At 33.8% G+C, this 15,778-nt stretch overlaps 1 protein-coding gene across 2 annotated transcripts in view; it reads left to right on the top strand.

Moving 5' to 3' along the window:
- The first annotated feature begins 3,895 nt into the window (after nt 1-3,895).
- Nucleotides 3,896-15,778, top strand: part of LOC149778672 (cytosolic phospholipase A2-like) — a 69,348-nt gene continuing 57,465 nt past the window's right edge. For both annotated transcript variants that reach the window (XM_089939474.1, XM_089939475.1), the window contains exons 1-2: nt 3,896-4,324; nt 10,828-10,951. In XM_089939474.1, the coding sequence (XP_089795600.1) occupies nt 10,938-10,951 (14 nt within the window). In that variant the 5' untranslated portion in view covers nt 3,896-4,324; nt 10,828-10,937. The remainder of the gene's footprint in view (nt 4,325-10,827; nt 10,952-15,778) is intronic.

Genomic DNA, 15,778 nt, shown 5'->3' on the forward strand with positions numbered 1-15,778 from the left:
TTTCACATGTTCTACAAAATTATTTATAGGAGTTGTGCCCACTGCTTATACATTCCCCTAAATAGGTCCCCCACCCCAATCATAACTGTATTATGGCAGAGGTAGATAAATTCATTGCCTGTGAGAATACAAAATTTATGCGGGGCAACTATTTTTCTCAATATTGGTCAGCAACTGAAATCATTTGTTTAAAATGATGTTAAAAATTTTAACTATATTAATTGGCCAGCGACAAGTTTGTTCACCATCTGCGTACCTACAGCTGGCTACCTGACTTATCCCCTGTTCAATAGTTAAGTATTAGCTGACTGCTATCATTAAGAGTGCACTAATTTCTCAAATGTTAGAACTCGGTTACAACTTAAGTTATTATTGACCATACTTTTGTTCATTGCCCATGGATGGACCCTTAAAGAAAAAAGTCTTGCCAATGTTTGTCTTTTGTCGACACACCAAAATTTGACAGCCATATATTTCGTCTTTGGCTTGATACGCTTAATGAAATGATCTTGTATTATGCTTCCTGCGGAAGAAATAGGACATTTAATATAGAGTATGTGACAGTTATTTTACCTGGATAACTTTAGCAAATGGAATATGCCAATTTTAAGTAATCCAACCAAACATAATTATTGTTGCAAACTATACTGGCTTTTTGGCCAATGGCTAACCAAGATTCCCACAAAGTTAACAGCACATTGACAGTTTAGACACATGCTTAGAAGTATTGTATTAACGACAAAGTTTGTGGACAATGGTGGACAAGTACCAGAAAGCTTATATAAGTTGTTGAATCGCTGGGCAACCAGAAATATCCTTTAGGCAACCAGGTTTTCAAAACTATTTGTCCAGTGAGAACTATTTTAAAAACGTATTAACCTTTGTTTGCATATTTTGACATTTAGTCAATTTTGCCGCGCACAAATATATTTGCTAATACCTTTAATGAATTTAATTTCCAGAATTCCATAGCTTTAATAGGAGGTATGTCCCCTAATTACCTGTCCACCTTACTTAGGTTTTAGCAGCATAACTTAACATTTGTTGGAATAAAACCGAAATTTAGAATTCACCTTTATGATTTATTTAATCATAGATTGAATGAATTCAGTTTTCAGTGTTCCATAGCATCATGGGTTATAAAAATGACTGACAATATACTAGTTAGCATATTGGTAAAAAAGGCAACCCTTGCTACTCTAGTAAATTTGTCAGTTTGAATAAGTTTAAATTTTAAAAAATGCTCATTCTCTGGAGCGTGTGTGTGTGTGTGTGTGTGTGATTGGGATTTTTAACGCAGCTTTAACAATGTTTCAGTCATATCGCTACGATGTCTGCAGTGTGGCAGTTTATAGTGATGTCCAGCACAGGGGCATTATGCCGCAGATATGTAGCAAGATGTCCCACCCAATCACATTATCCTGACACCAGGCCGACCAGTCCTAACACTAACCTCTTTGAAGCAATCACTGCCAAATTGCATACCAGTGCTGTCCAACATTTTTGACACCATGGGCCACTGAAAAAATATTTTTCTTAAAGCCGAGGGCCGTAGCAGAAAACTGAAAAGCAACGACTTTATGGCTGCTAGAGATCTGGCGGGCTATTTAAAATCAGCCCGCGGGCCGCGGGTTGAACAGCACTTCTGCATATGGAGTGGCTGTTTTTAAATCATTATAGCAAATTGTGTATTGTGTAAAGTTGCTCAATGGTATAGAAAGTCTCATCGTGTGTGTGTGTGTGTGTGTGTGTTGGATTTTTAATGTAGTTTTAGCAAATTTTCAGCCATATCGCTACGATGTCTGCAGTGTGAGAGTTTATTGTGATGTCTATCACTGGGGCATCATGCCGCATTCATGTAGCATGAAGCCCCACCCAGTCACGTTATCCTGACACCAGTCCTAACACTTACCTCCTAATGCTGAGCGCCTAGCGAGGCAGCTGTTAGTACCATTTTTTATGTTTGGTATGACTCGGCCTGGGTTGAGTGAGAAAAAAGAAGGAAAACAAAGATTTTTTTAAAAAAAATCTCATTTATTGTCTTAATTATAATTTTTTGTGTCACTTTCAAAGTTTGAATTTTTTAAGCTAATGACTGTCTGTGTACATTTTGTTCAAAATCTGGTCTGTCCATGGCTGTGCTTGCCGCATGGCCTTGACAGCCTTGTTCATAAGATCAGATTTCTCTTAATGAGTTCAACCCTGTTATGTTTTTTTACTCGAGGTCTTCATCAGACAAAGTATCGTTTCAGTGTGGGCTTGTAATGAAATATTTGTATTAATCGTTTCAGCAACTCATGATGAAATTCCAGGCAGGAATAAGATTTTTCAGAAGTGAACTTTTATTTTTACAGAAGAACTTGTCTTGAAAGACTGCCCCTTCTGCCATAATGTTACAGTCTCTCAAGACAGATGGTCTCTAATGAATGGACATAACACTATATAATCAATAAATTTGCATTGAGAGTCTGGTCTCACGAGACAGGTGGTCATTCATAATAGGCCAGAGCCTGGTCTCACGAGACAGGTAGTCAGTCATAATAGGTCATAACATTACATGATAAATAAATCAAGGCACTGATAATATGGTCTCTGAAGACAGGTAATCTCTCAAGACAGTTGGTCTCTTAAAATGTGTGGTATATCCTGACAGGTAGTCTCTCAATACAGGTCGATCTCTGATGACAGGTCAAAACAGTATATAAAATTTAAAAAATCTTTATATTGAGAATCTGGTCTATCAAGACAGGAGATCTCTCATAGCACTATTTTGTCAAAAATGAAGCTTTACTGTTCTGATCAGGTTTATCAAAAGATCTGACAAGGAAAGAAAGAAGAAATGTAGGATGAAAATAAAGAACGCTTATATTTACCCAGGGCCGTAGAGAGCGATCACGGGCCCCGAGTATAAAATCAAAAAGTGTTGTTCGGCCCGGGCCCCCATATATCCACGGTTGCCCCCTCCCCCTTCTTGTCGGCCATGTATTTACCAGTGTCTTTATATTGTTGAGCATAATATCAAATGGTATTTGAATAGTCGCAAAATTTGGACTACAAAGGAGAGAGTATTAGTCAGACCACAAAACACAATCGATGAAAGAATTAACTAAATGGGAGACTTGTGTTTGTTTGTGTCCAATATTGTGGTATTTTAATAATTGCTTAATTAGTCATCACATATGTAGCAAATGTCAATATTCAAAGCAGTCGTTTTTATATTAATTAATATGCAAGTCATTGGAGTTTACTTATATGAATTCTTTAATGTTTATGATGAAATACAAAGTAACACTTTGATTAAACAAACATTAGTCACTTAAATTCTCAATAACACAAGATTTTCTGAGCCCAGAGTACAGACCCCTGTTGACCCAGAGTACAGACCCCTGTTATTTGGCTGGTTGTGACCTCAAAAATTGTAAGAAATTGAAAGCTTTACAGAAACAAGTTTAGGCATATAAGACATTATGATTAAATGGTTCTGGCTATGGTATATGTATGTACCAGTATGTACACTGTATGAATGCATGTACTGGCATGTATGTACATTGTATGTATGTGAATGGAATGAAGGTGGGAAGATGGGAAGGTGGGAAGACAGGGGGGAAGGTTGATGGGAGGGCAGTACATAATCGTTTGTATGATAATATATGTTCCTTATCCTACTGGAAACTTATTCTTGGAGAGAAACAAATACACCAATAATGTGTTAAGTCCCAAAACAAATAACAAAGTCTGTAGAAAAAGCCTCATTGTACAATTAAACCCAAGTTTTCCACAGGTAAGGACAAGATAAAACTGATATGAAATGATGGTAATTTTTAACCTGGCCTCATGTGAGTGATTCAGTCATAGTTCTACCTGAGGGATAATTTATACCTGTATAAGACAGGGAAAATAAAATGTAGTGATATGTACAAGCTGACTATAGTGTAGCTTGAATGGCCTGACGGCAGCCCTGCAGTCACCTGATTGGTTATTGACCAACAAAAGTAGATTTCAAGGCAGGTACTTGGCATACCAATAGCTGGAAGGAAAAATTTGGGTGTGTAATGAAATAACAATAGCTGGAATCGTAGTTAATGGCAGAATGGCTCCACCTTAGTGATTATCATAAATGACAGAACTAGATTTCAAAAGTCATGGATCATTTATGGTGTTACCATTGGACACATTTTCAATGATTGTAACCAGGACAGCTGTTTCAATGGAATGATATAAATACACATGTACTGAGTACTTATCAAGTTGTAGGTGAACGTTCTAGTACAACATTATTTACCTCGAAAAGGTCTTGAGGCACAAAAAAACCTAGAAAGTTCAGGTAAGTTTTATCTAACTTCAAAGGGTTCTACCTCATTTATAACACTGTAAAGGTGAAATATATATGATTTTTGGATTAAAGTTTATTCTATTCCTGGATGTAAAAGATTGCAATTCTCCAAAGGGAGAAAAGTATTGAAGGGCTAAGTGTTTCATTTTTGTAGTAAAACCAAAATATTATATCATTCCAACTCATACATTTTTTTTATGCAAGATATTCGTGACTTGTCCCTAGATATAACAGATTACATCTTGTGTACAGGGAGACAAACGTGGCAAGGCAAAGGTAAAGTATTTCATTATTGTTATAATAACAAAACGTTATATCATTCCAGCATGTTTATTTTTTGCAATATATTAGACTTGCAGAAAATCATTTTTCTAAAAGATCGTACAGCTGAGCATCATGAAACTATTAAGGAGATTTTTCAGACAGTAATTTTTAATTTCCTAGATTGTCTTTCTGTTCATATGTCTGCCTGTTTGATTACTAATTGTCTACTTAATCATTTATCGATTATAAAGACTGGCATAATAATCATGTAGCTAATTATAGTAATGTACATGGGAGCTACTAGGTAATTCTAAATCTAATGACCTCCATTGGGGAGCCAGAAAGCAACTCCCTAATTATAATGTTCTCCATGGGGGAGCCACAAGGTAACTCCCTAATTATAATGTTCTCCATGGGAGCCAAGTAATATATTGCCTTATAGCGAGACCACTTTATGAGGCATATAAGACATAATTTCACTTCCGCTTAATGAAAAGAGATCCATGACCATGCCAGTCTTATAACAAAAATTGTGTTATAATGATGGGCCTTATATAAGGAACATTGTTATAAAGATGGGCCTTATAACCAGAACTGTGTTATAATGATGGGCCTTATATAAGGAACATTGTTATAATGATGGGCCTTATAGCAGGAACTGTGTTATAATGAAGGTCCTTGTAACAGGAACTGTGTTATAATGAAGGCATTATAACAGGAGTTGTGTTATAATGAAGGACCCTACACCAGGAACTATTTTAATGAAGGCCCTTGTAAAAAGAACCATGGTATAATGAAGGGTCGGTCTAATAACAGGAACTATTATAATGAAGGGTCTTATAACAGGAACTATTATAATGAAGGGCCTTATAACCATGACCATGTTATACTGAAGGAGCTGTGCTATAGCTAAGGGCCTTATAGTGAGAGAGTGATTTGTATTATTTCTACTCCAATAGCCTGTATAAAAACCCATTTGCAACTGGTAATATTAAAATCTCTGTACCATTTTTATAAATAACCTGTATGGAGAAGAAAGTACAAAAATATTAATTGCATTGAAATCAGAATTGTCTCATTTCTTAAAATTGTATAAATAAGGTTATACTGGTGGTTGTAATTCCCTTTCCTTTGCTGGTATGTAAAAGTATAACAATGAAGTATTCCATGAAGTGACACTGAAATGTTGATATTAGATTTCTCAGGGTGAAGCTGTTACCTGGTAAAAAGATAAAATCATCCTTTATCAGTAACATGATGATGTTGATGACCAAAATACAACCATAAAATTTGTATGGTGACCGCATTTTGTAATAGTGTGTTAGCTAAATTGGACATCAAATTTTAAAATTCTGAGATTACAAACCTTGTGTTTTCTGTTATCTCATGATATTTTTTCAACTAATATGATGGATAGAATCATATGAGTTCTTTTTTCTACAACTCAGGGCAATGGGGTTTTTTTTCAAGCTTGGAGGAGAGATTGAAATATACAGTAACACGAATATGGCCATACTTGATATATCAGTGACATGACATTTTCCTTACTAATTCCTCTGACAAAGGGATTTGACTATTGTACGATAAGCTGTGAACGTGGGTAAAGTTTCATCAGAATGTCTTTAGGGTTAAAAAGTGTGTCACCCCTATAAGAAATCAGGTGAGACATACTTTATCCCATGATGCAGTCTTTACTATGAGGCAGGGCCTGAGTGAATACCAGTCGTCAAGCATTCACACTGTAGTGGTCATGTATTCAAAATCAAAGTGGTCACTGATTTTATGGGTGACTTGGTTTTACAATTAAATGTTAAAGGTGTAATTCAAAGTTGAATATGAACATTTTTACTTGGACATTTATTGCTAAGGTTTTGGAAACTAATCACAACACAAATTCTAGTTAATTAAATATGTTGACCAATATATAATTACAACACTATAAACTAGTTACTCCTAATACTTATGGAATTATACAGGAATGAATTGGAGAACAACAGTGATAACAATGCCTGCAAATTTGACACATTGAATAATCTTATGTGACAATGGTATGTATGTATGTATGTATGTATGTATGTATATATATATATATATATATATATATATATATATATATATATATATATATATATATATATATATATATATATATATATATACATATACATATATATACATATATATACATATACATGTATATATATATATATATATATATATATATATATATATATATATATATATATATATACATATATATATATGTATGCATGTGTATATATATATATACACATGCATACATATATATATATATATATATATATATATATATATATATATATATATATATATATATATATATATATATATATATATATATATATATATATATATATACATGCATACATATATATATATATATATATATAAGTTTAATGTTGTATGGCTTAAATATATTTGCTCTAAGGACCAAAATGGTACATACAATGGACCACAAATTGATGTAGTCCCAAGTCTCTGATGTCACTATGTTGACAGGTGACATTACATTCAAATGCCTATTGAAAAGGACAAATCTTGGAGACCAGTAACCATGGTCCATGGAAATTTATGAACCACACTAGTTGTTAGCAGGGCCATAGAGAGCGATCATGGGCCCTGGGGTAAGAAACACCTGGGCCTCTCCAAGTTCTTGTTCAAACAAAAAATAATTCTTTTATAAAATTAAAAAGTGTTGTTTGGTTCAGGACCCCTTATGGGCCCAGGCCTCGGGGATATATCCCCAGTTGCCCCCCCTCTTGTTGGCCCTGGTTGTTATCCTAATGACCAAAGGACTTCAACAAAATATAATGGTGACATTACTATTTCACCACAAAATGATGGTGAGGTTTATTTTACCTTAAAATTATGGTGATGTTACTATTTTACCACAAAATGATGTTGAGGTTATTATTTTACCATAAACCAACAGTCAAGTTACTATCTTACTATCATGTGATGCTGAGGTTACAGTTTTACCATAAACCAACAGTCACGTTACTATCTTACCATAATGTGATGCTGAGGTTACAATTTTATCCAAAAATGATGGTATGGTTATTATTAAATGAGGGTGAGGTAACTACTTCACCACAAACTGAAATGAACAAACTGTTTGTGTTAATCATTTTGGCAACTCATGATGAAATACCAGCCAAATAATACAATTTTACCAGAAGCATTAAGGTAGAACCTGTCACAAGAGACTGCCCCTTCTGCCCAAAAATTGTGGTCTCTCAAGATAGATGGTCTCTTATGATAGGTAATAATATTATATAATCAATAAATCTGGTCTCTTAAGGCAGGTGGTCTCTCATAACAGGTTTCACAATCAGATCATACTTGACTCAACCAGTATCATAGTTAAATATCATAACATGTCAGTTATCCACACAACATGGCTTTGTATCAGCTATATCAGGTACTTGGTTAGCCTACCTACTTAACCTTCAGTCAAGCTGTTGATTTGTGGTTGATAATACCTACCTGTTCATGACATCTAACATTCAGAGACTCAAATCCACACAGACAGAGGTGAGATGGCAATGATCCGTAGTGGACAGTACTTTAGACCACGCGGACACTCAAGACCCCTGCACCAACTTTGTAGAAGAAGCTCTGTCTTTGAGTAATGCAATGGGAGATCTTGAGATATCATGATTTTTTGGTACAAGGAGTGGTCTTCCATGACAGGTTCTACTGTACCTTTATATCTGGCATTCCAGCTTGTGTCAGATGGATTGAGTTTTTGTTGGTTGGGTCTTTAAGTTAGTAGTTAATGGAGACCATATGGAACAAGATGATCTGGGTTGGAATTAGATCATAATAAAGGCACTAAAAGCAATTTTGTCAATGAGATGTCTATTTATAAAGTTATTTAAAAATGACTAAATCAGACTCCCAACTTGTGCACATAAATTCCAGCAGTGGATTTAACAAAATTATGCACACTCAGTTAAATAACTGATATAAGGAAATGATACTGTTCCTAACTGGAACGAATTGTAACATACAACTTAAGCAAGTTTTCAACAAGAATTAATGAATTATAAACAAATATTATTGACTTATGGATCTATCACCATGGAAGATCAATGTTTAGAATTCAACACAAAAATAAACTGATTAATCTACCACTTAGGGTGATCAAATTATGGATTTGCACAATATGTGACGATTATTCACCATGGGTGAATAAAGGATGGAATCTGTACCAATACGAATAATATTTCATCCACAAATAGGATGTATAAAGATATATAGGATTTTCACTCAGATAGTGACACTGACTAATTAAAAAATTGAACATATAATTCATGGTATCCAGTTGACAAACACAAAGTGTCTTCAGTCCCACCACTCTATCAAAGAACTACCATGAATGGTCCACCCCTCCCAGTCTGCTGAATGATCCCTCTAGAGCTCCCTTGTTTGCTGCAGACCAGTTGGTCCCAATGCTTTGGTCCCTCACCAGGTGCATGCCTCTGCAAGTTATTTCGAATACAAATAAAATAATATTTTCTCTGTCACAGTTATCTATGCTACATGTACTGTAGCAAAAAATATCTGACCATTTATAATTTCTGGTTACAGGGATGAAGTAAGATTGTATAATGGTAGGCTTCAATGTTCAGGTGTTTAATTTTTATGGAGGGACTCAATGATATAAATATGAACAAAGATTTGCAGTGTGTAAATAATAGCCATGTACCATCTTTTTATGGAGTGCAGTGTTCTGTCTCCCTCCATCCCCTCCATTCCTGTTCAATGATACTGCATCAGATGCTCAGAAACCTACAATTGAAACAATAAAATAATGAAGGAATGAGTCAAGAGAAATCACTTATTGGATGAGCATATGAATATAAAACAATGAAATAATGAAAGAATGATTCAAGAGAAAATACATATTGGATGAGCATATCAATATGAACAATAATGAAAGAATGAGTCAAGAGAAATCACATATTGGATGAACATATCAATATAAAACAATAATGAAAGAATGAGTCAAGAGAAATCACATATTGGATGAACATATCAATATGAACAATAATGAAAGAATTAGTCAAGAGAAATCACTTATTGGATGAGCATATGAATATAAAACAATGAAATAATGAAAGAATGAGTCAAGAGAAATCATATATTAGATGAGCATATCAATATAAAACAATAATCAAATAATGAGCATATCTTCCACTCTTTGAAAAATGATATTGTGAAATCATGCATGCATTTAATAAGTTGATCATCCTTAGGCTCAATGTGCTATGCATTAAAACGTACATAAATAGAATAGAAAAAATATCTCTTGACAGACAGTATGACATGACAACAATTCAGGATTATTCAGATAAATCCACAATTTTCATCATTATAGTTTGTAACAGCTAAACTCTGATCCTTATTTTCTTTTTAAAACAAAATGTTTTTTTCATTATAACAAAATTTTATTACAGCGTCAAAATCTTTTCTGCCTAAGATTGGTGGTTTTATATTCCAAGCTATGTTTGCATTTGTGTAGTTAACATACTGTCTAATTTACATACTGTCTAGTTTACATACTGTCTAATTTACATACTGTCTAATTTACATACTGTATAGTTAACATACTAATTTACATACTGCATAGTTTTGCCTGTTCTATTTATTTTGATACTATTTACATCCTGTATAGTTTATATGCTGTCTGATTTTCATGCTGCATAGTTTACTTGCTCTATAGTTTATATGCTGTGTAATTTGCATATAGTATACATACTGCATGTTTTGTATATAGTTTACATACTGTCTAATTTACATACTTCATAATACTGTCGAGTTAACATACTATCTAATTTACATGCTGGATATTTTACGTACTATATACTTTCTGAATAATTTTTAAAATAATTGTACAGATATTCTCCAGATTACCAGTAGTTATTTTTCAATCCATGTTTTAAGACTCTCAAACACAAAGTAAATTGTCAACTTTGAGCTTAGTACAAAACTTGTACGGCCAATAAAATAGCACACATCACTGCATTTTGGCATTAGCGTCTATATGTATTTTGCCAACTACATCATGCACTGTTAATTTTCATTGATTGTTATGAGCAGCTTGAAGAAAACAGAGGACAAAATGAGGTGAAAGATTAACCTATTCTCAGTTGATATTCTGATTCTTTCTTGATTTTGTTTAACAGACAACTGGAAGCAATCAAGCAGACTAGATAAGTTCAGGATTTACACTTCTTCAGACTGATAACAGAGCAGAGAATCAGAAAGAAAACAGGAAAACCAGTCAAGAAAGGACATGTCCTTTCATAGGTATGTGTAGACAAAGCTTAGTTACCATATATACCCTTGTATGGAAATGGGTTCAAGGAAACATTGCAGACATCAAGATGCATGATTATATTGAAAATCTTTTCTGATCAAACTGATATTTTAGTTGTAAGAATATAATACTGCTAAAAACACTGGTATTTGTTTGAAATGTAGAATTAGTTCTGCATATACTCAATGCCAAACTGAAAACAGCAAAAATCCTGAAATGCCATAGCATAATATGCCTGTATATCAGAGTCTATCTTGTTTGTTCTACTGATTATTCCTAACAAACTGCACAGACCCAGATCTCCTGATACATTATGCAATGGCAGATATGGGTCTGTGCAGTTTGCAGTTGGAGTCAAAATATAAGTAAGTATATACAGCAAAATACAATATGTAAACAAACCTTGGAACAGAAACATTGGATATGTGATAGTCATTTGATTTTTGTTGGAATGGATTATTTAATAGGATTTCCTAAAACAAGCATACCAGTTATTGACCTGGCACTGGCCAAAGTTTCCTGGATTTCAATTAGTTTTCACATATCTCATAAAGACTGATTTCATTTTACATTAGATTCATTTTGTAGAACAAACAACTTTAACTTCAGAAACACCAAAACCTGAACCCCAACTGTCATTGATGGGGATTTTGCTATATATAGCATGGTTGTTACAGTGAGGACTTACCTTTGGAGATGCTTGAATTAGTTATTTTTAATTTTTTTAAAATAAATTTTGGTATGACATCAGCTAAAGGAGAATGTACCTATCATATTAGCTTTAGAAAAATGGACATTTTTATTAATACATGTGTCATACAATCTTAATATGCTGACTGAAATAAAGCTTTATTGAAATTGTCAGCTTCACAACATCTTTTGGGTATAAAAACCATTCCCTTGTTATAATGCTGTCCATGGGGGTCAAATAGTATACTGCCTGATAGTGAGACCATCTTATAATGAGGTATAAAGCATATATATATATATATATATATATATATATATATATATATATATATATATATATATATACTTCTACTGCTGAATAATGAAATGGGATTCATGACCATACTTGCTTTTTAACAGGAACTGTGTTATAATAAGGGACTTTATAGCAGGAACCATATTATAATGAAAAGCCTTATAACAGGAACCATGTTATAGTGACGAGCCTTATGATAGGAACTATGTTATAATGAATGACCTTATAACAGGAGCTGTGTTATAATGAAAGGAATTATACTGAGGGAGTTCTGCATATGTTATTTTAGGTAAAAACAGGGGTTATGCTTTTCAACCTGTTATTTACTGTGGTGGCTTCATTCAAAAGTGATCAAGTTCTTGATAATCGATTTTATGGGTGATTTTCTATCTGACTATTGCATGAACTTGTTAAAATGTTTTACCCTGACATAATTATTAAATGAACCATGCAAACAAACACATCACATAAATGACTTTGTTCTTATTTATATATCAATCTTTCTTCTTACATATAATGAAGTTGTTTACCTCTCATATGTTATACATGCTGTATATAATTACTTATAAGTGAAGACAAACTGCAAACTGCACAGACCCAGATCTGCCACCACAGAATGTGCCAGAAGTTGTGGGTATATGCAGTTTGCTAGGAGTAACCAGCATAACAACTGTTTAGACCATAATCTGCCAACACATTTGCAACATTATGTCAGGGTCTATCTTGTTTGTAGTTTGACTCAGTTTATAAGCGAATATATATGGTAAATTAGGCAAAACCAAGGAAAAGTCATTGTAACTTTAGTGGTGTATGTGCTGTATACTGTGTGTATTGTATAGTGTATACTGTGTGTATTGTGTAGTGTATATTGTGTGTATGTGTAGTGTATACTGTGTGGTGTATAGTGTGTAGTAAAATGTAAAGTGAATGCTGTGTATTGTGTACTGTGTAGTGAATAGTCTATTGTGTTGTGTATATGGTTTAGTTTGTTGCATGTAGTGTGTCTTGTCTAGTGTATAATGTATAGTGTATACTGTGTAGTGTCTTCTATGTATTACATGTTGTGTAGTGTATAGTGTGTAGTATGCTGTATAGTGTATGCTGTTTATTGTGTACCATGTAGAGCAAAGACTAGTGTGTAGTGTATATAGTGTAGTTTATACTGCATAGTGCAGGGGTCGGCAACATATTTTACATAGAATGCCACTTTTTTCTGGATTAATTACAAATTGAATGAGCGCATACCACCAGTTAGAGAGTAACACTGTTAAATCAAGATTTTTGGGTGCCCTTCGCATGCCACACAAAACCTCTTGACGTGCCACCTTGATTGATTGATTGATTGATTAAGTGATTGATTGATTAATTAATTAATTAATTGATGCTGAATAATACATCAGCACATAATAGACTATTTAATAAGGGCAGTATACCCCAATGCAGACCACTCAGACTAGACTATTATAATCCCACAAACCACCAATTTCTTGTACATGTTAACCACTTAGCAACCAACCAATTGCTTGTACAACAAACTAACCACTTAGCAACCCACTAATTTCTTTTACAACAAGTAAACTTCTTAGCAACCCACCAATTGCTTGTACAACAATCTAGCCACTTAGCAACCCAACAAGTGCTTGTACAACAACCTAACCACTCAGCAACCCACCAGTTTTTGTACAATAAGCTAACCACTTAGCAACCCACTAATTTCTTGTGCAACAAGTAAGCTACCCACCAGATGCTTGTACAACAAGATGACCATGGCAACAAAGAAGTTGCTGCATATGAAAGTCCATCTTTTGCCTAATCCATTTACCTTCTTAGTCCACCATGGCTGACCTACCATTAGTTGCATACTAAGACCACCATGGCAAGGGCTGTCATAAGTCATAGGTGGTGGGTGATATGAGAGTGAAGATTGTGAATTTTATTCATGTTGAAGGTAATGATTGCCCAGGGTGCCATTTTGTCCAGCAAAGCAGTACAAAATGCTGTACAGGGCGGGATAAGTACTATGTACATATTTTGTAAAATGAAAAGGAAATTAAGAAATTATTATTTGAAATAAAACCCTGTATGTATCATTTCAAGGAAAGGTGCATTTAATTTTAAATTATGGAACATTAATTCAAGGAAAAAGGAAGTGGTTTAAGAAAATGGATGCAAAGAGGAATGTTAATTCTGGTGAAAATAGATCTTCATGTAGGACATGTTTGTAATATCCCAGACATGTTCTCTAGAATTTAATAGCTGCTGCTTTCCTATGCTAAAAAAGCCATCATCTCAGATAACTGGATGCAATTTCTGTCCTTTGAGGGTGACTTGGCTTTTTTATCCTCTTTGTTACTAGCTGCTCACAAGTTCTGACTCCTATTTTACAAACTAGGATGTAAAATGATCCAAAATTATACAATTTAAAAGATTCATTTTAATTTAACATTAAATGAGTAAGCGTCCCAGATCATCGTAGCAGGTGTTTGTCATTTAAATTTAGTTTCTTGACACTCCTTGTTACCATATATACTTGCTTATTAGATGAGCCCAGCTGCAAACTGCATAAACCCAGATCTGCCATTGTCAAATGCACCAGCAGATCTGGGTCAGTGCAGATTGTTAGGATGAATCAAAAGAACAAATAAGATGGACCTTGATCTGCAGTTGCATTATGCTATGGCAGAGCAAGATCTTTATTATTTGCAGTTTCACTTGACTTATAAGCAAGTACAGATGGTAGTAGCTGTTTATGTTTTGCACCTGGTTTATGGACTTGTCGACTTCAATGCAGAATGACCTTGAATGTTAATTAAACCTTCATTGTTGTAGTCAGTAACACAAGCTTTAATAGGTGGGATAGTTTATTTTACCTTCCTTTCTAGTCATGTGGTTATTTCTTCTGTTAATTTGATGGGTATGTTTTCTACAGATTAGACCTATTTATTATTCTGAATATTTTAATATTTTGCTACTTCTTGCTAAAATGTACATTTTTTTGTATATATATATATATATATATATATATATATATATATATATATATATATATATATATATATATATATATATATATGTGCATTTTATGCTTGTCTGTGAATTAGTGGCTGTTCCAAGAGAAATAATTTTGATAATCCACTGGAGTGAATTATCAAAAATATTTTCTCACCGTGGTCAGTAGACATTGATATAATTTTGGTCCAAAAATCTGATCCATTATTTTGTCACTTCTTGGTCTATTAGTGAGTATGGTCAGTTGTCATGGAGGAGTTCCAGATTCAAATTCCATCATGTGCTCACTGCATTCTTCAGTTCATCTGTTGATGTGCTTTCTTAATGTGAACTAGGAATGAGAAGTATTTTACTGCTGATATTTTCTGTGTGAATATCAATGGTAAATAACTATTGTTATTCCACAGAATACCATAAGAGATCTGCTACATGCAATTCAGTCGGCTTTAGTATGTATTGCTAGCTAGAGGTGCATGGGATTACCATTATACCAGTTTACTGCAGTACATTTTTTCCAGTGGATACTTTCAGAAATCTGCTACTTCAATCTGTTTTAGTATATATTGCTAGACAGAGGTCAGTGATGTTACTCTTATACCAATTTACAGCTGTATTTTCTTCTGATGGTAAATACCATAACATTTTACTGAGAAACACCTCATATGACTCAGTGTTGGAATTAACACCATTTAAAAGAACCTTTCACAGTTTAGAGGTAATTTAGGACTGCTTCTTGAATGCGAAAATACACATAAAGAGTAAAATATTGTCATTGTTTCCTAGTAGGACCTAGGCATAAAAGTTGTCACCATTTTTATTGGAG

The sequence above is a fragment of the Sinohyriopsis cumingii genome, chromosome 17 (assembly GCF_028554795.1).
Source record: "Sinohyriopsis cumingii isolate HCF-2022 chromosome 17, ASM2855479v2, whole genome shotgun sequence".
In the NCBI taxonomy this organism is placed as follows: Eukaryota; Metazoa; Mollusca; class Bivalvia; order Unionida; family Unionidae; genus Sinohyriopsis; species Sinohyriopsis cumingii.